General features: G+C 47.2%; 1 protein-coding gene across 1 annotated transcript in view; it reads left to right on the forward strand.

Moving 5' to 3' along the window:
- Nucleotides 1–25,258, forward strand: part of MARCO (macrophage receptor with collagenous structure) — a 36,608-nt gene that overhangs the window by 7,562 nt on the left and 3,788 nt on the right. The window contains exons 2-7 of the mRNA XM_066279715.1: nt 5,218–5,319; nt 6,115–6,336; nt 7,656–7,691; nt 13,138–13,182; nt 16,064–16,099; nt 16,546–16,608. Coding sequence (XP_066135812.1) covers nt 5,218–5,319; nt 6,115–6,336; nt 7,656–7,691; nt 13,138–13,182; nt 16,064–16,099; nt 16,546–16,608 — 504 coding nt within the window. The remainder of the gene's footprint in view (nt 1–5,217; nt 5,320–6,114; nt 6,337–7,655; nt 7,692–13,137; nt 13,183–16,063; nt 16,100–16,545; nt 16,609–25,258) is intronic.

Here is a 25,258-nt window from a genome sequence, read left to right on the forward strand (position 1 = left end):
TTTGGTTCCATATAAATTTTTGGAATATGTGTTTTATATCTTTGAAGTATGACATTGATATTTTAATAGGAATTGCATTGAACTTATATATTGCTGTAGTATAGACATTTTAATAATATTTATTCTTCCTGTACTTCCACTTGTTTGTATCTTCCTTGATTTAACTCCACAAGCAAGTTAAATAAAGGACAGGATGAACATATGGGACAATATCAAACTAAAAAGCTTTTGTACAGCAAAAGACACCATAAACAAAATAAAAATACAACCTACACAATGGGAGAACATATTTGCCAACATGTCCAATAAGGGGTTAATAATCAAAATCTACAAAGAATTTGTAAAACTCAACACCAGGAAAGTAAAAAATCCAATCAAAAATTGGGCAAAAGAACTGAATAGACACTTCTTCAAAGAGGACATACAGATGGCCAATGGGCATATGAAAAAATGTTCAACATCACTAATCATTAGAGAAATGCAAATTAAAACCACAATGAGATACCACCTTGCACCTGTCAGAATGGCGCTCATTAACAAAACAATACATAATAAGTGCTGGCGAGGATGTGGAGAAAAGGGAACCCTCCTGAACTTCTGGTGGGAATGCAAACTGGTGCAGCCTCTGTGGAAAACAGTATGGAGATTCTCAAAAAATTAAAAATCAAACTGCCTTTTGACCCAGCTTTCCCACTTCTAGGAATATATCCTTAGAATAACAAATCACTGATTCAAAAGAAGAAATGCACCCCATGTTTATTGCAACATTGTTTACAAAAGCCAAGATCTGGAAATGGCCCCAGTGTCCATCAGTAGATGAGTGGAATAAAAAGCCATGTTACACAATGGAATCCTATGTGGCCATGAAAAAGATGGAAATCTTATCCTTTGCGACAACATGAATGGACCTGTAATCTATTATGCTAAGCAAAATAAGCCAAGCAGAGAAAGAAAAATATCATATGACCTCACTCATATGAGGAGTCTAATGAACAATGTGAAATGAGGAACAGAAGAGAGGCAGAGAAAGAGTCAAAGAGTCCAGAGGGAAAGCGATCAGAGGGAAAGGGAATAAGAGGAGGCAATCAAAGAAAGGAAAGACATTAGTGAAATATATACACATAACACAGAGACATAGAGGGCAAGATAGTAAATCATGGAGGGAAGGGTGGAAGGCAGTGGGGGAAGAAGCAAAGGTGGTATCAAGGAGAACACAGGAGGGAGGGAAGAAGATAAATTCGGGGGCACCCTTGTAACTATGTAAACACAACAAATTAAAATCAATTAAAAAATAAAGGCAAAAACAAACAAACAAACAAAATACCTCATAGACACAGACAACAGCATGGTGATTACTAGAAGGAAAGGGAATGGGGAGATAGAAGAGGTTATAGAAGGGATAAAAGGTGATAAAAGGAGACTTGACTTGGGGCGGTGAACACATAATACAGAGTACAGATGATGTATTATAAAAGCGTACACCTGAAACATATAATTTTATTAACCCATGTCATCTCAATAAATTCAGTTAAAAATTAAAAAAAAATAAGTATAAAAACTGAAAGTTTTTTTTAAATTTTCAAGTGGGATTTTGGAACTTTTTCTATTGTCTATATGTTATTGGTTTTTATTTTGATTCTATTGTCAGAGAGCATGCTCTAACAGGACTTCATTTTTTTTTTTTTTAATATTTTGTGGAGGTTTGTTTTATGACCCAGGATATGGACTGAGTGAATTTTCCTCACTCACTGCAGGAAAAGAATGTGTGCTGCTGCTGTTGTGTGAAGTATTCTATCAGTGTTTATTAGACCCCGTTGCTTTATGGTGTTCTTCAACTCTTCTGTATTTTGGGGTCATGCTTTTTAAACTTCTTTGCCAATATCTACTACCAATACTTTCTCTTAGTTTTTCTTTATTTGAGAAGCTCTTTACTTCCCATTCACCTTTTAATTATTTTCTTTTTTTTTATTCAGTGAGAGGAGGGGAGGCATAGAAACAGACTCCCACATGCTCCCCAACCAGAATCCATCCAGCAAGCACCCTTAGGGGGTGATGCTCTGCCCATCTGGGATGTTGATCCATTGCTCAGCCACCAAGCTCTTCTTAGCACCTGAGGCAGAGGCCATGGAACCATCCTCATCACCTGGGGTCAACTTGCTCCAATTGAGACATAGCTGCAGGAGGGGAAGAAAGAGTAAGAGAAGCGAGAGGGGGAGGGGTAGAGAAGCAGATGGGCACTTCTCCTGTGTGCCCTGACCAAGAATTGATCTTGGGGTATTCACATACTGGACCGACACTCTACCACTGAGCCAACCAGCCAGGGCCAAAAGATATTTTCATTGGATATAAAATTTATGGTTGATAATTCATTTCTTTCAGCATAGGAAAAATGTGTCACTACTATTTGATCTCCATGGGATAAGATAAGAAATCTATCATCCAAATTGGTATGCCTTTATAGGTAATATGCCTTTCTTCTCTTAGCTACTTTCAAGAGTTTTTATTTTTCTTAAGATTTTTATATTTTCTTTGTATCTAGATTATTTTCTCCAAAAATTTTACTTGTGATATGTCTTGGTATTGATTTCTTTGCATCTAGCATGATTGGGTTTTCTCAATTTCTTGAATTTATAGGTTTATGTCTTCATTAATTTTGAGTTTTCAGCCACCTCTAATTTCTTTGAATATTTTTTCAGCCTCATACTCTTTCTAAGGTTTCAATGATATACAGTAAATATTATGTGTTTAGTTATTGATACACAGGTCTCTAAGGCTGTTTTCTTATGCATGTGTGATTTTTCATATAGGTGGGATATAAAACTGAAATAGTTACCAGTGGGATTGGGGAGGAGGGTGTGGGGTAAAGAGAGGAAAAAGAGACTAATATACAGTGAAGGAAAATGATTGAACTTTGAGTGCTGAGCAAACAACACAATTAACAGTTCAGGAGTTATAGAAAGGTTTACCTGAGGCCTATGTATTCTTACTAATCAGTGTCACCTCATTAAATTTAATTTTCTAAATAAAATGTTTAAAAAATCTTTGTTAGTCTGTTTTGAGATCCTTATCAATAATTCCAGTATCTGTGTCATCATAATACTGACATCTGTTGAATACCTTTTCTCATTCAAGCTGTAATTGTCTCTGTTCTCTGTTCTTGGATTTTCCATAGGATAATGGATGTTATGGGTAGCACATCAAGAGACTCTGGATCCCATTTAATTTTATTTTTCTAAGTTGTCGCACTGTTTAGACTTATTACATAGATTCTGGCCCCATTTTGTGGGCTGTGATGCCAAAAACAACTTCGCCCTGATTGTGTTTTGTTCACCTGTTGCTCCAGACTGCCTAGTGCTACTAGGTGAGGGACGGAAGATATCCTGCCCACAGAGCAGAGACCACCTCCCTCGCCTTGCTCACTGCAGCCCAGTGCTGCGGGCAGGGGTGGGTGCTCCTGCTCTGTCTCTACTGGTATTGCAACAGAAGAGAAGTGAGCCCATCCCACTGCCTTCTGCCACTGGGGGAGGGGGTGGGAGATGGCAGGCCGGGAACCCTAGTTTGTGTGTGCAGCCATTTTTCTTCATGAATATCTTTTATAAAATTAAAATTTTATTTTCCTCCAGAGCCATATTTTCATTCTGAGTCAGACAATAGAACTTTCAAATTTCTGAAAACTGCTTCCCTAAAATCTTCACGCAGACTCACCACAGTTTACTTCAGGGTAAACTCTCTCAATTTTTCCTCTCTCATTTTAAGCAACAATTCCTTATGGACAAACCAATCTAGAGTAGGTATTCCTCTGAAGTATTTTCTGTCCTTTAAAAGATGAAATGATCAACATAGAAGGTAAAGAATCTCTCAGCTCCTTTGCTTTATGTAGAGTGAGTTAGATAATGCCCACAGATTCTGAATTGCCAGGTTCTTCAATATCTTGCTTCTATGCCAGGTGGTAAGACATAGAAAAGAGTTCTGGGCCCCAGTGGATATCCCTGAGCTTCTCCTATCGTTCTGCTACATCTGTTTTCCTCTCCTATCCTTACTTAGATACCTTCTTTCCACGATGCCCTACCATCTAGTTTGAACATATCTATAGCTTCTACTTTCTTACCCCTGCTTTCGACCTCTATGATACCTGTGTCTCTGAAGCACAGTTTATATTTCCATTTCCACCCTAGGTTATGTTTCATTAATTCCTGGAGCAGGGTAGGTGTTCGGCCATGGGAGTGGTGGGCTGTCTACAGCCACGTGCCTGCCTGCCTTCGGATGCCTCTTAACAGGGAGATAGCTGGTGGGGGGCCACGCCTGGAGATGGAACCATTGCAACCTCTGTTGTAACACCCCAAACTGGAAATAGCTCATCAGTGGGGAAATATTTGCATGTATTGTGGGTTTTATTTATAAGAACTCTTAGGCAGTTAAAAAGAATTGTTGAATCTTTATCTTCAATAAAAATTAGAAGAATGTCCATGAAAAATCATTCATTGCAGAAACCAAAGTGCTTTTCTATACATAATATTATATAATTTGTGTAAAATTTTAAAAAATGAAAAGTCTACCTAAGAGTCTGTGGGTATTAAGTTTCTAAGAGCAAAGAGGATGGGCTGAAAGCCGCAGCCCAGCATACAAGCCACGCTCATCGTCTCAGTGAGGACCCTGAGGGTTGAGGGAGAGTCTTAGCTCTTGCAGTGTTCTCTATACTGTTTAATTCTATTAGAAATGTTTTACTGTTATAATTTCAAAATCTAAAGACAAAGAAAACAAAGACCTGGACATGAATTCCAGGTCTGTGTCTTACAACCTAATAAGTTTTCAACTTATCCAAACCTTACTCCTTGTTTATAAAATAGGGTCATCTTCCTCTCAGAGTTTTGAAACAAACACATCGTTTTACTAATTTATCTAATAAACATCTCTCAAGAATCCCCTGTGGCCAGGCACTAACACTTGGTTTAAGGACCTTCTTCCATGCTAGGATAGGTAGCACAAGTGTTTGCTTGCCTGGCCATACACATGACTGAGCCACAATGGCACTTCCTGTGCTGTAGCAAGAAGGAGGATTGGGGGAAGTCTTGGGGCCATGGGCCTCTGGTGTCTTCTTTACTCAGCTTCACAGGGAGCCTTCTGCTTGCTCACACAGAGAGGACTGTGGGCCGGGTTGGAGCCCCTGCCCCCCACCTTGGGCAGCAGCCAGCCAGCTTCCGCCTGGTTTTTTTTCAGATCCAAAGCCCAGGAAGAGAAACCAGGTGAAGTGCTTCATGGCTGTGGTGGTCATCTACCTGATTCTGCTCTCTGTGGGCACTGGGGTGCTGATGATGAAAGGTAAAGCACTCTGGGTCCTGCCTGGTCCTTCTGGGAGCAACTGAACTTGTCCCTGACTGACACAGAGGTCCAGTTGAATGGAAAGCCCGGGGGTCACTGCTGCCCACCTGCTAGGAGAGAGTTCTCAGTCCCTGAGGTCGTTGTTGAAGTTTGAGGAGGGGAGTGAAGAGAAAGTGCGCTGTGCTGCACATGTGAGAAAGAGAGAGAGAACTCATGTGCAAGCCTGTGTGTGTGTCCAAAGCAGTGAGAGGCAATGATTTCACATGGGTGTGCCCTTAGCAGCTCACAGCAAGAACTGTAGCCTCTGAGTGAGAAGGGGCTCTGTTAATCACAGTGACCATTTTAATGTGACTTTACCTTTCAAAGTGTTCCTAGTCCAAATACTAAGGTTATGAAACAATTTCATCAGCAGACACTGAAGTCACTCAAGAACATTTTGTACCCAGCTGTCATGAACACATGTCATGTGCATGAATAAGTCAGAGCAGCACATCACATGAGTTGTGTGCTCATGACCAGAGCATGCACTAGGTTCTTAACTGCACAAAGGTTGAAGGTTGATTGTGATGCTGTGGGTACATCCAGGGATGTTCTGTGACCGTGTAATGCCATGCCTGAGTGTGGAGGATGCATGTGCAAGATATAGAAGTCCTCACGGCCTGTGAAATGTGTTTATGCATTCAGAGCCTACAGAAATTATGCATGTATGACACAAAAGTGTCAGGAATAGGATCAAATGCCTCGGGCTTTCATGAGATTGCAAAAGAATGCTGAGGGACTGGATGGGTTGTTCAGTTCTGAATCTGCAGGAGCAGCTCCTGGCCCTGGAAGGTCACTTCGACAATGGGACGCTGGCTGCCGAGGACAGCCCATCCTATGCCTTACTCTGGTCAGAGCGCGCCCCTCACCGGGCTGCAGGGCCACTAAGGCTGCAACTCGTGCAGGCCCAGCTCACCCAGGTCCACAGCCGGCAGGAGTGGCTGCTGCAACAAATGGACAACTTCACTCGGAACCCAGGTTTGGCCCCTCCCCTCCAGATCGAGATTCCACAGAGGAGGACGAGACAGTAGAGCTGTTTTTTCATGGGCAAGGGGGCCTTTGGGCCTGAATCTCCTTCCCTGGCAAGGGAGTCTTCCCAAACCCTGGCCTGGTATGAAACCCTGAGGCCCAAGGCACACGGTGCTTGCCATATGGGATGGATATGAAGTTACAGTGCCCACGGGCTGCAGCCAGGGGTGTGGGAGAGTGGGACCAGGAATGTAGGAACCAAAGACCCTGTCCAAGCAGAGTGTGACCTCAAGAGCCAGGACTGGAGCAACCAGTCCAAGGCCAAGTCTGTCATAAAACCTTCAGACCTATCCAGAATGTTTAGAAAGTTGGGTAAGACTCGGAGCCTGGTAATTCCCAGGACCCCACCCACACAGACATTGCTAGTAGAAAGTCATGGAGGGTACCAAGCCAGCCCCGGTGATGTGGGAACTGTGGAGGAGACAGGATAGCTGGACCATCGGGGCAACATGGTGGCTTAGATTGCAGGGCTGCAGACAGGAAAAACTGGAGCCAGACGTGTTCCCCTTCCCTTGGTCCTCTCCAGGCCTTGCACCTGCCGCTCCCTCCATCTGCTTTAGGATGAGAAGGGTTCATTTAGGGAAAACGAGCTCCTAGCTGTTGGAGGGTTTACACTATTGCATGGAGCCCAGGGTCCTTGTTCTGACCCCTGTGTCTGGGGCAAGCTGGGGCTTCGAAGGGTGAGCCTATAGCCAGGGAGCTGTGCCCAAGGGAGCACGTGCTGAACACAGGGTCCAGTAGGGCCAGTCCCATTAAAGGCTGCTGCCCCCGCTGTGAACACAGGTGAGTGCTAAGCTGGGATGTGAAGAGAGGGCATAGTGTGGCTGATGGGCGGAGTCCAGGCTCAGGTGCTCAGGCACAGGGAGTGTCATTCTTGTCCTTGAGACATGAAGGATCTAGTTCTGATCAGTACAAAAGCTCTTCCTTTAACCTGGAACACTTACCTTGCTGGTATGGCTCCATAATCTTCTGACAATATGAGGTGTTCTCTGAGGGCCCTGCTTCTGGGACTCCTAGGGATCTACAGCTCTCGGGTATAGACCATGGGTCCAACTAAACATCTGGCTCACTCTGAGGACTCATTCCTAAAAAATGCCCAGGTGCTTGGCTTGTTAGTCCAGAGTCCCCCAGCTCCCTCCTGCCTACCCCCGTCTGCCTTCTGCTCATCACTTGAGAGGTGCTGACTCTCAGCCCTGAGCGGGGGTTCTGGGGGCTCTGGGTGCGGGCCACCTCAGCTCACCTGTGACATCCCTCTTCTTCTCTTGCAGAGCTCTTCCAGATCAAAGGCGAACAAGGTGCCCCAGGTGGGTTCATCTTCACTCTGATCCACGCTACCCTTCCACAACCTTCTCCCATGAACCCCTTGTCTTCTGCCTTCCTGGGCCTCCACACCTGACCCCAACTTGCCTTCCGTGGATCCTCACAGCCACCCCGCATTCTCCTCGGTCCTCACCTGGGTTGCCCTCTTGATCCCCTCACCATGTTTGCACTCCTAGCTTCTGAGCCTTTGACCTGATCCATGCCTGAAATGGAACATGGCTCCCTTTGGGCTCACCCGTCCAAATCTAGCCACTTCTAAGACCAGCCCCAGTGCATCTCCTCCGTTGGCCTCCCCCCAAAGGTCCCAGCTGCCAACACAAGTCAGCTCCTTTGCCTCCCATAAGTGCTCTGGCCTGGTGCCTGTGACCCAACACTTAACACTGAGCACCCATCTGGCTGTGTCACTGTCATGATCTGGGGAGGGGAAGCCTGTGTTCAGACTGACCTGAGTTCTAGTCCTAGTCTGCCGCTTACTGGCTATGTGACTTTGGGCCAGTTACTCATTTTTTCTAGAACTTCAGCTGCTCACTTGTGTAGAAAATAAGAGAGATAATGTCACTGTTCAGAGGTCCTGTAAGACCCAAGTGAGGTGATGTGAAAACATGTCTGACAGGCCCTGGCAGGTTGGCTCAGTGGTGGAGCATTGGCCTGGCATGCAGGAGTCCCGGGTTCGATTCCTGGCCAGGGCACACAGGAGAGGCACTCATCTGCTTCTCCACCCTTCCCCCCCTCCTTCCTCTCTGTCTTTCTCTTCCCCTCCCGCAGCCAAGGCTCCATTGGAGCAGAGTTGACCTGGGCGCTGAGGATGGCTCCATGGCCTCTGCCTCAGGCGCTAGAATGGCTCTGGTTGCAACAGAACAGCGCCCCAGATAGGCAGAGCATCGCCCCCTGGTGGGCGTGCCGGGTGGATCCCGGTTGGGCGCATGCGGGAGTCTGACTGCCTCCCTGTTTCTGGCTTCAGAAAACTACAAAAAAAAACCCAACAAAAAACAAAAACCATGTCTGACAATAACAGGTGCTCTGAGGGCAAAGCCTGCAGCATAATTGCCCTTTCTTCCTACCTCTCAACACATACATGTTTTGTTGCGCGCACGCGCACACGCACGCACGCACACACACACACACACACACACACATTTCACTCACAGCCTCCTCCAGACCATTAGCTGAGCGGTAGAACTTTCATCTTGAAAATAAACATACACAACGTTCTCAGGGCAGACCTCTTCAGTCTCATCATATTTCACTTTTGGCCCGGATGCACCGCGGACCAGGTGGAGTTAGTCAGCCCTGAAAGTGCCGCCTGGCGGACTGGAGCACAGACCCCAGCTCTGCCTCTCAGGAGCTGCGTGGCCTTGACCAAGCCACTTCTCATTTCTGAGCTCTGTGTCCTTCCCCATAAGCTGGGGATAATGGTAGGACCTTCAGGATTGGTGTCGGGATAAAATGATGACTGGAAAATTGCCTAGTCCAGTGCCTGGCGGGACTGAGTACCTGGTGATGGTGGTGTCTGCTGCATTCTTGTTGTTCGGGAGAGGACAGAAGCTCGTGCTGACACAGCCCCCTACCCAATAAAGGTCGGCTTCTCTCTTCTAAGGAGATGCTGCTCCAAAACTCCCATCACTTTGACTGACACAATCAATGCTTAAACTTTTTTTCAAGCCAGTGGGTTTATTCTGACCTTTAAAATTTGCTCCATTACCTGCCCCAAGAACAGTGGTTCAGGACCAGACATAGAGCCCACTTTCCTCCACACCAGAGGATGGGCTCCTTCTCGATGAGTATCTATATGTGTGTGAACGTGTGTGTGTGTAACCTCCAATGCTACCTCTCTATGTCTCTCAGTCTCTGACAACTTCTATCTCTGTGTGTGTCTCTCTTCCCACACTTTCTTCTGGAGCCAGAAACCAGGGGTAGGGAATAGCATTACTGGCAGCCTGGGCTGTAGGAGGTCTGGGCTCCTCCTTAGGGCCCACCTGCCTTCCCAGGTTCCCCACCACATCGGGAGGCTGTGGCTTCTCCCCACCCCGTGGACTGCCTTGCCTGGCCACAGCTCCCAGAGGCACATTCTGTTGTGAAGCATATAGAGATCAATAGGTTGGCCAGAGGAAAGCTCGGTGCAGAGCTCGGGGCTAGTGCTTTCACCTGGGGTGACCTGCTTGTGAGCTGTGCCTTGGCCCAGCCTTCATAACACAGTCGAGGAAGGGGGGGGGGTGTGCAACTGCAACTAAGTTCAGCTTTGGGGAAGGTAATATGGAATCCACCTATGCCTCAGTTTCCCTCCTTTCTGTGTCCCAGACCTTTTTCTTTCCTCACAGAAAATATTTATTGAAGCCTCTTATGGATCAGGCACTTCCCAGGCAGTGGGCATCCAGACACAGGAAGACAGACAAGACCCCTGCCCTCAGGGACCTTCCCGTTTAGACAGGAGACCCACCTAGCACGCTTTGGTAGCAGGCCTGGCTACTGCTCTAGAATGGGGATGGTTTCCTGGATAAAAAGAGCACAGAGGGGACCTCACCTCCACAGGTGCCAGGAAACCTTCAGAGCCACCTTTTAGTTGCCCCTGAGGGTGAGGGGTAGGTTGCAATGAGGCATGTGTCCTAGAAAGAAATTCTCAAGTGCACAACCCTGACGTAGGAAGGGAGTTTGGTGAGTCCAGGAATGCAGAGAAGGGCGTTCATGAGCCTAGAGTGCAAGAGCAGGAGAAACACAGGTGGGAGATGGGCAGGGGTGGGGTGGTGGTGGTGGCGGTGTCAGGGACCAGGCAGACCCGGGGTGGGGCAAGCCTCCCCATTTAAGTGACTGCACAGTTTATCTGTGCTTACTGACTTTTCATACCAACCCGAGTGGCTGTTGCTGTTATCCCTTTCACAGATGAGAAAAGGGGTCTGTTCACTTGCTCAAGCTGACCCAGGCAGGATTGGAGGAGCGGAGTTGGACTCCAGAGCCTGAGACCTCTTCCCTGTCCAGGGTCCATGCTACCACAGTGAGCTGGGAGAGTCTGGACAGCCCGTGGTGGGAGGGAGCCATGCAGATGGGCACAGGACTCTTGGGCTCACCCTAGAAAACCCTTCCAAGGGGCCTGTACCCGCCCTGTCAAGAACTGGGGCACTTCCTCTAAAGTGCCAGGGCAGGAGCCTGTGGGCCTTGATCCACTAGGCTGAGGAGTAGCTCTGGGGGATATTTCCTGTGTTCAAGGCCGCTGGGGTTCTCACCCTTCCCTTTGGCTAATAAGTATAACAAAAAACCCTTTTACTGGGTTTCTATTGTTTTCCACAACCTCATCAAAGCCCCTGAGGACCCTGTGAGGAGGGTGCTGCTATTCCTGTGAACAGAGGAAGACGGCGCCTGGCCAAGTGCAGGTCACGCAGTGGTTGGGGAAGCCAGTTGTCAAACTAGAACAGAGTCTCAGCAGTGCCTTTCCTGAGACCCCACGCTGAAGCGAGAGCTTTCAGGGCCCGGGTCACTTCCACCCCCTTGGACACCAGTCTTGTGTGTATTAAATGAATATAACATCATGGATTCCACGCACTGGGCTGCAATTCTACTCCGAAATAAACTAAGCCCTCTGGTTCTGGGGTTCTGCATCTGGAGATTCAACCAACCACATATCGAAAATACTTGAAAAAGAAATAATTCCAAAAAGATTATCCCTAAATAGTACAGTACCACAGCTATTTACATAGCCTTTGATTCTCTTAGGTATTATGAATAATCTAGAGATAACTTAAGGTATACAGGGGATGTGCATAGGCTATATGCAAATGTTACATTATCTTATGAAAGGGACTTGAGTACCTGATGATTTTAGTATCTGTGGGGGTCCTGGAACCAGTCCCCCGCCAATACCGAGTTATGACTATAAAAGCTTCCCCACCTTGGTGCCCTGGTACGGGTGCAGGCTTTGCCATTGGAGACCCAGAATCTGCTGTCCTCTCTCCAAGTGTGTTACCTTGGGCAAGGCTCATGTCTCTCAGAAAGTCATTCTTCTCCAGGGTGATGTGGGGGTGTGCTATGGTCTGATTGTCTGTGTCCTCCCCCCAAATTCATATATTGAAATCCTGGCCCTGGCTGGTTGACACAGTGGTAGAGTATTGATTCCATGTGTGGAAGTCTGGGGTTCTATTCCTTGTCAGGGCACACAGGAGAAGAGACCATCTATTTCCCCACCCTTTCCCCCTTCTCTCTCTCTCTCTCTCTCTCTCTCTCTCTTCACCTCCTGTAGCCATGGCTTAATTGGTTTGAGCAAGTTGGTTTCAGGTAGTTAGGATGGCTCGTGGCCTCTGCCTCAGGCACTAAGAATGGCTGAGTTGCCAAGCAATGGAGCAACTCCATAGACAGGACAAAGCATAGCCCCATAAGGGGGCTTGCTGGGTGGGTCCTGGTCAGAGTGAATGCAGGAGTCTATCTCTCTGCCTCCCCTCCTCTCATTTAATAAAAAAATAAAAGAAAAAGAAAAAAGAAATCCTAATGTCCAAGGTCATGGTATTAGGAGCTGGGGCCTGTGGAAGGTGATTAGTCATGAGAATAGAGCTCTTAGGAATGGGATTAGTGCTCTTATAAAAGAGGCCCCAGAGAACTCTCTAGTTCCTTCCTCCATATGAGGACATGGCAGGAAGTCAGCTGTCTGCAACCCGGAAGAGGCCTTCACCAGAACCCAACCACACTGACCCCTTGATCTTAAACTGTTAGACTCCAGAACTGTGAGAACTGAATTTCTGTTGTTGATAGGCCACCCAGTCTGTGGTGTTTTGTTATAGCAGCCGGAAAGGACTGAGACAGGACAAGGAGTCTTGTCCTACCCATCTGAGTCATTGTGATACTTACAAAGCAAGAGCGGCCCTTAGAAAGATAGGGAGAACTGCACACGAATAGCAGCAGCAATAGGTACCATTACCTAAAACCAGCTGCGTGTTTCTGTATGGTCTCCAAATGACCACCTTGGTACAACCCTGGGTAACTGATGTAGCAACATCATTTTACTGACAAGGAAGGTGAAGGTCAAAACAATGAAGCGACTTGTATGTGGACACCCTGCTCTACTGTGGCCCAGGACTGTCTGACTCAGCCTCCCTCAGAAGATGTCACCTATACAGTTCTGACTTGCCTGGTAGGCCATAAGCTTCTTGTAGGAAGGAGTTGCCTCTTTTATTTTTCTTTCTTTCACACAGTGTGGCTTGTCTTGGGTGCTCAGTGACAGTTTGTTGAATAAACAATGGCATTGTCAGCCTACCTTGTTGCTTGGCTCATTGGTGTCTTCCTCAGGTCCTCCAGGTCAAAAGGAGTCTGTCATTCCTGGATAAGAAGAGAGACAAAGGGGTTGAGGGACACGAAGGAGGCACTGATACCCACCATGTGTCTACTGGCCCCATAAGCCTCATCTTTCCCCTTGTCCAGGCTATATTCTGAGTCCCTTTTCTTTTCCAGGCTCCCCAGGACAGGTGGGACCACCAGGAACCAAGGGAGAGGCAGGTAAGCCAGGGTCATTTGTATGTGTCAGCACTTACAGCAGGCTTTCTCAAAGAGGCTACAGAGGGCTGCAGGCATAGATGCACTCTACACACTCAGCAGGGTTGGTCTGCGGGTGCAGGAGGCCAGCTCCATGTGACACCCTGGCTGGGCTGGGAATGCTGAGAAGCAGCCTGCATTGTGGGAAGGGCATCTAGATGAGGCTGGAGGGGTGTGGACGCTCTAATCTCCTGGGAGCATCACTGAACAGAGTCAAGCTTATTGGTGCATGGTGTAGCAGGGACACTGGGGTCTGACACCCCTGCCTCCATCATGAACTAGCTCTATGACATTGAGAATATCCTCCTACCTTTATGAATCTCAGTTTCTTTGTCTATAAAATGGGAACTGCATACTTCAGAGGGTCAATGAGGAATTAGCAGTTATGCCCAAAACCCCACAATTGTGTCTGTCTTTTAGGCTGTAGGCCAAACCTGCCCAGCCACCTTACAAATGGCTACATCATGGCTGGGGCAGAGAATGTGAGGAGCTCACTGCAACTCCGGAGGAAGGGGGGAAACCAAATGTCATAGCCCATAACTGTTTCAGTTTGGCCCACTCTCCACTTAGACTTCCAACCTCTAGGACTCTGGAAGGGCTGAGGCTACTGGGATGCAAAGATGTTTCTAGACAAAGAGCAGAAAGAGGATTTACAATGAAGGGCAAGTAAACAGTCACCACGCCTCGGGGCCCTGAGCCAAAGTTTTCAGGAGAACCAATTGTGAGTTGTGCCATGGTGAGAGAGAAAGGACCAGGGAGACCTAGGGCTGCCCCTAATGTAAGGGGGAGATGCAGGTCTTAGGGAGCAGCCTGCTCCTGGGGAGGGGAGTAGGTGCAGCATTCTCCTGGCTTGGGTAGAAGGGGGATCCTGGCACCAGGCAGATGGTTGGACAGTTGACCTCTAAGGATGATTCCCAAAGTAGAACTCAGAGTTCTATTTGCAATAGGAAAGGGAGGCCCAAACTTTTCTCATGGTGGCCCTGCTAGCCCCAGAGAAGGGGACAACAGCTAGGCCTTTGCCTTCCAGCCCTTTCCCACGGAGTCTGAGCCACTCTGTTTTCCATTCCACACTCAACCACCACCACTTGGGAAGGCAGTGAGCCCACACCCAGACGCAGCCTGGGAACACTGCTGGGCGAGGGGAAAGGCTGCAGCTTTAGTTCTTCAGAAATCAAGACTCTGACCTACCCCTCTTCTTCCCAAATCTCCTCTCCCAGGATTATAAGATCTCTCGTACCCACTGTTGCCCAAGCTGGCCGATGGGGCTTGCCAACCAAGTATGACCTGCCCCGGTACTACTCAAGTTTTCTGCTCTTTGTGCCAGCAGATGGGTAATGTCACAGCCGTGAGGTTCCAGAGGACACACTCCATTTTTAGCTGTGATTGGAAAGTCATAGCAAACAGACTCAGGCCCAGGCCATGCTCAAAAAACCTCATACAACCACACAGTTGGTCATGACATGATGGTCCTGGTTGGGCCACCAACAAGTTCCTCCAGGGAAATAATTTCTAGTCCCTTCTAACAGTGCCATTTGGCCCTTCTGCTGAACTGAATACTGAATGACCAAGAACTGCCTTCTTGCTGTTTGCATGTAAGCTGTTATAAGAGATCTCAACTCTAACCAAGTAATTTACAGTTATTTTGTCTTTCCACAAGAAATAATCACTCTCTGAGTATCAAAAGCATCTCCACAAATCTAATTTCTAAGCCCTGCCCTTAACGCCATTCAAAGCTTAGACTAAGATAGGTTTACAACAGTTGTTACTTCTCTCCCTCTTCTTGAGACCATCTTGTTTCCTTTCCTCATTCACTAGAAGAGAAAGCAGGTGGGCCTCTGAGTCCTCTCCAGCTCTGATGTAATAAAGTCAAACGGGATGGAAACTTCTAACCAGTTCTATCCCAATAAGCTAATGCCTGGGAACTGCCCAGGTGGGTTTTTACTGATGGCAGCAGGAGAGCAGCTTCCTGACTCAGCCAGCCAGTGGGATACTGAGGAGCAGGCCCACCTGGCACGGCTGGCGAGGGCCATGCAGCCTGCTCCCAAACCAAACTCGCAACTTGGGAAGGGGCCAGTGCACCCTGCCCTGTGAGGAGCTGCCCTCAACTGATATGCGCCAAGCAGTGGCAGAAAAGAAGAAGCAGCAAGATCAAGGAGTGGACAGGCTGGGACAAAACTCGCATGCTGATGACAAGTGGAAAATTTGAAACCTTGGAAAACAAGGAAACCGTGGGGGAAGCACTGGTGCCAGGCAGGAGAATGAACTGTGGTGATACTGGTCTCTCCACCAGTGCTCCAGAGCTCCTAGTCTCCACATTTCCATTGTCTTCTGGAAGATTCAGATTTCGGTCTAGGAGGCTTGACAAAATAATTCCCCCAATGAGCAGGGCAGTGCAAGTTGAGCCTGAGCTGTGGTTGCCCCCCGAGGGGGCCATCTGACCTGGGTCCTGAGAGCCCTGCTCCTGCACCTTCCACTGCCAATCAGGCAGGCCAGGTTGTCCCATCCATTTTCCATGAGTTTATGTCTTGTCTCTGGGGCAAGGTGGTGTGCTCCCTGAGGGCAGCCATTGTATCTCTGAGAGCCACAAGAAGCATCAGAGTGGGACCTCCTCCCATGGCCGACTGTGACTTCTGGGTTTTTCAAGAAGCAAGGGGGACACGGGCATGAAAGGAGACATGGGAGGTTATGACAGCCCCTCGAGCCCAGGGGAATAAAGGTAACTTGGGGGAAACAGGTCCTCCGGGTAAGAGGCAGCACGATCAGCTCCACTGGATTGCTGTTACATGTTTCTCTGGAAGGCTGACCTAGAGGGAGAAAAATCTCTAAAAGTCCTTCTTAATTTTAGGTGTGGCTGGAATTCCTGGAACCAAAGGAGATCAAGGTAAAAACTGTAGGAATCTGGGCATCATTCCAGCTCTCACTGTCCTTGTGCAAAGTCAAGTCCAGGACTGAACTTCACTATCTTTTATTTTATTGTAGTATTAATCCAGAGTGTCTGGGGCTTCTAAAGCCTGGCCCCTCCTGAGAGGAACAAGCAGCATGCTTAACTGATATTTTTCTTTAGAGCTGTACCCCATTCTGTCACCCAGGGGTGGAGCTGGACATTTGCAACCCAGGGTTTTAAATAAATTCACAAGCTCAAAACTGCAGCAGTGAATAGAAAAAAGTGATAAATTGCTGAGACAGTAATCCACCCCCCCTCACACTTAAGGCCACTGCATGGCTTCTAAAGCTTCTCAGGGAGCACATTAGGTGGTGGGTGTGGGGAGTGATGTCTGAAGACCCATCTCCCCAGCTTTGATGCCTGCCATGACATCTGTTGTCCAGGACCGCCAGGGAGACCCGGGAGTCCAGGAGCCGAAGGCATGAAAGGAAGCAAGGGAGACCCAGGTAACAGAGGGTGTAGGTAGGTGGGTGGGTGGGGCTGCTAGGTGTCAGGGATGAACAGGAAGAAGGACTGGCTCCCTGTGGGCTCACCAGAAAGAGGCAGAGGGACTCCTGTGCTCTGCCCTCTGAAGGTTCTAAGGCTGTTCCTCCTCTGTCTAGAGTTCCTTAAAGGCCTTGAATGCTATAACCAAACCTCCACCATCGGAGAGGAGCAGGGCACCTCAGCCACGCTGTCTTCTCTTCTGTCTCTAGCTGCGGACAGTTTCCACTCCCTCCTGCTGACCTGAAGTGGGGACCTGAGGCTCAGGGATTTGGGCATGGGCTATCGAGAAGTCCCATCTTGCACATTCGCCCAGGGTTCTCAGGCTAGCGGTAGTAGCCCACAGCAACTAACTGATTGAGACTAGTTTCTAAATCATTGTGCCAACTGAGCCTACGCTGTAAACTGTCATGTCAATTTAGTCTGTTATAAACCATTATGCCAGCTTGCTCTAGGTTATAAGCCATCATACCAATGTGGTCTATTTCTCAACCACTATGCCAATTTTATCTAGTTACTACGCAAGTCTGGGCAGCTGCAATGGTCTAGAAAGTCTAGGTAACCATGTTAATTGCTGGATCCCAACAATGTGTAAGACCACATACTTGCCCTCAGACATACTGATGGTTTAGAAGGCAAACAAACCTTTGCCAAACTGTGTCAGGCACACTTTGATGTGGAGAACGTTTCTTTGCACGGAGAACTGTTGTATGCCATTTAGAAAACCAGGTGCAGGCCAGGAGGTGTGGTGGCAGAGCTGGGCTGTGAGAAAGAGCTGCCTAGGATGTCTGTGAGTGGTCTGCTGCAGTCCCCTCCTCTGCCAGGGCCAAGGTCATGCTGGGGTTTGCAAACCTGGATGCCCTCACCACAGGGCTTGCTATGGACCCACACCAGAGGCAGGGCCTCTCAATTTACATTGATTAAATGGTTGGCTGATTGATTCCTTAAACAAATGTGACTTAACCCTGTTAAATGCTTTAGATTCGCGTGGCAGGGCTCTGGAGGGGGGTGGCAAGAAGCAGAGCGTGCCGGGTGATATAGGAGCTTGCGTTGAGCCTCGGAGACTGCATGGCAGTCAGACCTACACAGGAGGGGAAGGGAAGAGCAGAGGAGGGGACCAGAGCAGCCAAAGTCATGGAAGAGTGAGGGGAGGGTCTCTGGGGTGGTGTCCTTGGTGCCTGGTTGGTGTCTAAGGTTGGGATGTGGAAGAGTCAGGGGCTTTAGTCAGAGGGGTAAGTGAGGCCACCTGCTGACCAGCTTTGAGCTTTGGGCCTTTGACATTTGGGGTTTTACTGAAGGTTGTTGGGAGCCGTGGTGTAGGCTACACCCACTGTCCTGCCAGTTCATCTAGTCTTGAAGCTGATTTCTTTCTTTACACCGACACGCAGGTTGTTAGCAAAGGCAGGGGCTGTTCAACTTGATGCCACCTGAAGGCCACCAGCAAGGTGGCCTTCCAGGAAATCTTCCAGGAAGATTTCATCTGGTGTGGTGGTCAGGTGGCTCCCTCCTCTGACCTTATACCTCCCTCTTTCCTTAGGTGTCTGACTTTGGGGCCTGAGACTGTCTCACCCCTGAGCTTTCTGCTTGGCTTCATGGCTTTCTTCCTTCAGTTATAAAAAAGGAGTATTCCTCCTTACCCACACCCCCCATTGGTAGACGAAGCAAGAATATTTGGGTAAAATTTTACCCAAAGAGGCACTGTGCCCACTGCTCGGGCCCCGCTCTATGTCTCCACTGTCTGAAAGTAGGGAATCTTGCCCTGCACCCTGAATCCTGGGAGGGCTTGCATGAAAAAGGCAGCTCCTGACAGTGAGAGTTTTCATGACTACCCAGTGGGCTAAGCATACTTGTGAGTGCTATTGCACAGTAAAAGGTGCAGTCAAGGTTCAAATCCAGGCCTGGCTGATCCGAAGCTTGGGCTCTCCATCAATCAGACTAGTGAGAAGCATCAACCAGGCACCTTCTAAAGGTGATTACTGAAGCCCGCTGCCCACGTGAACATGGTGAACTACACTTTCATTCTGAGGCTTGTGGTAGTTACAGCTTCTGTAAACTTGCCCAGGTTCCTCACACAAATCCAAATGCTTGTCTCGAACAAATCGCTGATGGTCCACTTGGTCATCTCAAAAGGGAGTTCCCATAGATAGGACCATAATCAGCCCCATCGCAGCTAGGCCTATCTATCGCCCTCAAGTAAGAGGTTCATGAACTTGGGGAGAGGTTAGATTTCTGAAGTGGGAGACGGAAGGATGGGTGGTGACTGGTGGCCAGATGTCATCATGGAAGATAATGCATACTTTTCAATGTCAGGATGTTGGTATTCCCCGAACTAGAGGTCCTATGGTATTTGCCCAGTTTTGATTATATCAAGCCAGTTTTTCAAACTGATGTAGTTTTCCCACTTTGTAAATAAAATCATTAATCTCTCAAGAGGATATCTAGTTGCATTAGAGGAAAACAGAGAAATTAGAGTGCCTTGGCTTGACCTGGTAAATAGCTAGTTTTCAATATTGTGCATTGATAATAAAAACAAAAAGGTCTGTTTATTATCCACAATATCTCTGTGACAGACACCGTGCTTGGGACTTTATTCCCATGACCTTAGTTCATCTACCCACACACCCGAGTTTCATTGTCCCTCCTACCTTACAGTTGAGGAAGCAAAGGCGTTCCTCAGGGCCTTTCAGTTAGTAGACACTGAATTTGGGAGTTAATCTCAGAGTCTGACTCCAACACTGCTTTTCCAGACTTTGTTGTATAGACCAACATAAAGTATAGGACACAAGATAAATCAGTACTGCCTGTACCACCCACCTCACAGTAGAAGTCCTGGCTTAGTCACCAAATCTCCCTGCTGCCATGAACAGCCACAAACCCCATTCCAACCCATTCCAGTGCAAAGTTTTTTCTTGTTCATACCTCTTGAGAAAAAGAAGCCATTTCAGACTAAGGATGGTGAAGAGGAAATGAACTGCATAGCTTATAAAGTAGGCGTTATCATACAGCAGAACTCTCTGTGGTAGTAATTTCCTTTACCATTCACAAAACAGGGTTTTATCAGACCCTCAAAACTTAGATTTTCTAGCCTTTGATCTTTTAAACAAAATTGCAAAATTATTTAAAAAAAATTTTGGCAAAAAGAAAAACCCACAACAAAATGAATTTTACCTTAAAATTTCATAAAGTTGATTTGTAAATGAGGAAGGACTCACTTGAACTTGTAATTATGGCATTTCTCTGTGTTTTCCTATTTCTGCCTCATGGAATGATGTTAGAAACAGCCAAAGTGCTCAAGCTCCAAAACACCAGTCTGATCAGAAATTCTGCATCTCAATAGCCTTCAAGTTTAAACCATAACAAGAACCTGGATTTTCTGTCCTGTTGTTTTCCTCTGGAGACAAACCCAAAGTGCAAAATAACTTAAAATCTATTTTTTGATCTGTATTTTACAATGTTTTACTTTAAAGATAAGCAACAAAAAATAATCCTTAATAGCAATTAAGCCCTATATTGTGAATTTTATTTCTCAGTTAATTTCATTCTCTGTATCTAAGTACTGAGTTAGTCCTAGAATTCATTAAATTCTACCAAGTCATATTATTAAATTGTCATTTATGAATCTTTTCCTTGTCTTTCTCTAAATTTCTTAGAAACATTTGCAGAGGCCTACATGCATTCTAATTTTGGGTCCACTATGCACCTTCTTCCATTTTGACACACAGCTCAATTTGTCAGTTATTAAATTCATCCTAAACATGCCAGGCTGCCTTTAGCTTGTATAACAGGATGGTATGTAAGGAGGTTTCCTAATGTACAGTGGGTGCTCGACTTATGACCACGATTGGTTCCGACAAAGTGGTCGTAACACAATTTGGTCGTAAGTCGAATAGGCTATATGTACAGTACTGTGAAATGATGTTATAAAAATCTTTAAGTCATATTTTATCATAATTTTATTTCATTATTGTTATATATAATAATTTTTTCTTTGTTCATTTTATGCCATTTTTATTATCTCTACACCATTTTGTTTCTTATTTTTACATTCATGAAGTTTAAGTAAAACACTACATTACCAGTACAACTGGTTTAATATTTGCAAAACATACAAAATTACAAAATACAGGTGCATATAAAAATACAAAATACAGGTGTAAAAAATACTATAGGAAACATTTTCCCAATTGCAAAACATATCAAAATATATAAACATGTACAAAACATTTATTGGCCACTGGTGCTTGGCTGTGGATCGTTGATGTCGTTATCTGAGGCAGCAGTTGGGGTTACTGGAGTTGGTTTTTTCATAAACATGTGTGATCACATTCACTTTCTTTCCTTATTCGTACCTGTTCATTGATTGCTTTCTCATATGTGCCTTGACCAGGGGGTCACAGAAGAGCGAGTGGCCCCTTGCTCAAGCCAGTGACCTTGGGCTCAAACCAGCGACCAGGGATCATGTCTATGATCCTATGCTCAAGCCAGCACCCCTGCACTCAAGCTGGTGAACCAATGCTTAAGTCGGATGAGCCCGCGCTCATTTTCATGTCGAGATCGATGGCCTTTCTTTCCTTCTTAGCAGGCTGAGGCATAGACAAAGACAATTTCCTCTTGGTAGACATCTTGGGAGGGATTTGATGAAAAATATCCAAGACACAAAATACAAATTCCTGTACCAAGTCAGGATAACAGTTGAAATTGTACAAGCAGAGATGGTAATGCTGCCAGAAGCTGGCCCGCACTGTCGTACACCCAGCTGGGCAACACTTGCATTGCCAGATGCGGAGCAGTTGTGGCTAGCAATTGTGGTCGTAATGTCGAATGGTCGTTAAGTTGCATAGGTCATAAGTCAATCAACATCTGTACTGGAAATTTCTGCATAAATCAATGAGGAAAACTGTGCCTCAACTTGGACCTGCTACTGACTAGCTAGGTGACTGTGGGTGGGTACTTGACCTCCTTAGGTCTCAGTTTCCCCCTCTATGAGTAGTCTAAATAATATCTGGGTCTTTCAGCTCAGTGGTACTCTGGGTTTGAAATAGGCAAATTTTCCTTGAAACAGGAACATTCTGCCAAATTTTAGGCAGAACGCCAGCTAAACACTAAACAATAGGAAGTCATTGCTTTCTGACTAAACTATTATGGGGGTGGGGTTTGGGGTGGGCGAATACTTTCCCTGAGTCAACACCTTGCAAATAAATATGTTGGGCCCTCTCAGCTTCTATGTTTGCGATACCCAAGGAGAACCAGCTCTTTTGTGGTTAAGAGGGAAACCCAGCATTCACTCTCTTTCCTGTGTAGTTTTATATGTACATCTAGATCCTACTTGTCCACCATATTCTCTCTTTCTGATCCAATCAGAATGCTGCCTTGCTTTATACTATAAATTTCATAGTGAAGTGATTATGAGTTCTTTGACTGAATTGTGGATATCCTCTAGAGTACAGTGAGGCTTAAGAGAAATCACATAAAATTCTATTCTAATTCCCTCCACTCGAGAGGGGAGTGTTCGAGACAAAACCACCATCCATTACACACACACACACACACACACACACACACACACACACCCCAGAGGACATTTTCTCAAGGCCCACAGGTTCTGGGGGCACTCAGATGTGAGAGAGATGGGAGCTTCCTCAGAGACAGGAAGGCTGCTTACAGGAGGCTGGCTGTGAGCTGGTTCTGGAGATCGAATGAGATGTGTTTGGGGCAGTGCTACTCAAGGTGTGGTCCGTTGGAAATGCAGGGTCCACCCCATCCACTGAATCAGCTACTCTGGGCAGGACCTTGCATGTTGCTTTGTAACAAACCCCTTGCAGGTGATGCTGAGGAACACTCCAGTTTGGTGACCTATTTAGGACAAAGGAATGGCCCAAGATCAGCTAGGAATGTTCGAGGAACCAGGTGAACAGCCTGAGTGACGACGCTGCAGGAAGCAGTGAGCCTGCAGCCACAGGGCTGTGGCGGGTGGGGCCTGGGACCTGGCTTAGACAGATCCCCGGATGCTTTTGAGTGTGGACTTCCTGGTTCATAGAGAGGGAACTGGCCCTGCCTTGCAGGGCAGCTGAGAGATAGAACCATCTGAGAGACAGAACGTGGCAGTGTTGGAAACGCCCCCCAGCAGGTGCCCCATGCACTGTGGGCGGCAGCAGACACAGAGTCCCCAGAAGGCGAGGGACTGAAAGGAAAGATGTGAGAAATGAAATAGGGAACGTCAGGCCAAGGACTGGGAACCTGATGAAGAAGGGCTTCCCAGTGCTCCTGTCTGTACATGGTATTTGTTGGCTGGTGCTTTGCAGACAGCTGGAGAGGGGCACTTCTTTGGAGAGGAGGAGAGCCACAGTCCTGGATTCCCTGAACTTTGCTTCTAGGGACAGAGTCTTAAGGTAGAGATTTCTGCACTATGGTGCCCTCTAGGATATAGACAGAGAGGGCCAAGAGTCTGGATATGGTATAGATATATGTCCGAATGTATCTTCACCCCCCTGATCCTGACGCAGGCTGTTCGGGTGCAGGTGAGCAGAGAGGAATCGCCTGCCACCTGCTGGTTGACCTCAGATCAACAGCAAACAGGGGAGCTTGCTGGGCAGCAAGCCTGGAGCGCATGTCATGTCGAGGCTATCCGTGCCTGGAGGGGAGACAGGGCACCCTTTACTGAGCACTTGCCAGAAATGAGGCTCAGCAGCTGACACAGACAACTTCACTGAAGTCTCACCACTGCTCTCCAGGGACAGCCAGGAGACTCAGAGGAGGACAGGGAAGCGGAGGGACAGAGACACTTTGCTCAAGGTCAGAGTACAGGGCATCGGACTTTGGGCTCTTGGCTTCCCTGGAAGGAAGCGTGCCATCTGTGAGCAAGGTCGGAGAAGGCTTCACAGTCAGTGACATCTGATATTTGAGCAGGTTTTTCAGGCTTGACTGTAGTTCTCAGGGGACCGTCGGGTTAAGCATTCCAGATAGAGGGCTCAGAGCACAAGTGGCCTGGGTGAGCTGCCAGCATCAGGCCTTTGCATTGCAGTGCTCCAGCTCCTAGATCAGCGGTTCTCAACCTGTGGGTCGCCTAAAGCCATAGGAAATACATATTTTATTTAAAAATGTATTGTATAATAAATATGTATTTTCCAATGGCTTTAGGCAACCCCTGTGTTTTGGTCATTCGACCCCCACCGGGGTCGCGACCCACAGGTTGAGAACTACTGTCCTAGATGAAGCTCTGAGCCTCGGTCCTGTCTCTGTCCCTAAAAGGAGGGGCTGTAGCAGTAGCCGGCTCAGGGCCTTCCCATGTGTCCTGCTTCTCTGGGAGCCAATGCCTGTAGTGGCAGCTCATGGCTCCTTGGCCCTCTGACCCTCCACCCTAGGCAGCACCTGACATCAGGTAAGACATCTGAAAGGTGCTAGGAGCCAGGGCTTCCCCGGCTTGTTATTCCAAGAAGGTGTCCCAAACAGACTCACCAGGATTCTAACTTACCCTCCACTGACCAGTACATGGTAGGTGCTCAGGAAAGTCAGGACCTGGGAGGCAGGAACTTCCTCTAGTATGAAGTTCTCCCAGGCAATGTGCAGCTAGGGTAACTGTGATTTCTGTTAACACCAAAGGGTGGGCCTTTGGTTAAGGCTGGGCTTGCACCCAGGAGGGATGCCAGTCAAGGGCCTGGTGATGAGCACAGCCTCTGCTCTCATTGCTCTTGAAGTCCTCTAGTAACTCTCTCCACATCAGTGTCGCCATTTCATTCTCCCAGGTCTGCGTAGCTGTCTTGGAGAGTCTTGTCTCTCTGAAATAACACTAACACTGGCCCTTAAAAATGGAGAAACTATGCGTTTGCTAAACCAATAAACTATTATCCCACAGTGACTCATCCTGATGCTGAGAAAAGTGGACCTTCCATAGAAGTTAGTGATTGAAAGAATAAATGGGAGGGAGGGAGGAAGAGGAGAGAAGAAGGGAGGAAGAGAAGGAGGGAGGGAGGGAGGGAGGAAGGAAGGAAAAAGGGAAGAAAGGAAGGTTGGAAGGGAAGAAAGGAGGAAAGAAGGAAAGGAGGGAGGGAGGGAGGGAGGGAGGGAGGGAGGGAGGGAGGGGGGAGGAAGGAAGGAAGGAAGGAAGGAAGGAAGGAAGGAAGGAAGGAAGGAAAAAAGGAAGAAAGGAAGGTTGGAAGGGAAGAAAGGAGGAAAGAAGGAAAGGAGGGAGGGAGGGAGGGAGGGAGGGAGGGAGGGAGGGAGGGAGGGAGGGAGGGAAAAAGGATTTTTCATGTTAGAACTACAAATAGTATAGTCACCAATAATTGTAATGATTATTCTTCCATTTCAGCCACATGGATTTTTCACCACACTGGGGGCCATAATGAAATAAGCCAACCAAATTATTGAGCATTTGCTATGGGTGAGGGCCTCCAACATTCCTGGTGGCCACTGTGTAATATCTACATTCTTTTGGATATAAAGATAGCTTTATTTTCAAAACATTTCTCAATTCCGATAAATTGCAACAGGAAGGAATAGAATTGGATTGAGATGCTGAGTCAGGCTATCACTGGCAAGGAAGGCCAGCCAGCAGGCTTGGGGCTGTCTACCTCGAACTTCCACCCCATCCATTTCTGTGTCACCCAGCACACA

Source organism: Saccopteryx bilineata, chromosome 5, assembly GCF_036850765.1.
Source record: "Saccopteryx bilineata isolate mSacBil1 chromosome 5, mSacBil1_pri_phased_curated, whole genome shotgun sequence".
In the NCBI taxonomy this organism is placed as follows: Eukaryota; Metazoa; Chordata; class Mammalia; order Chiroptera; family Emballonuridae; genus Saccopteryx; species Saccopteryx bilineata.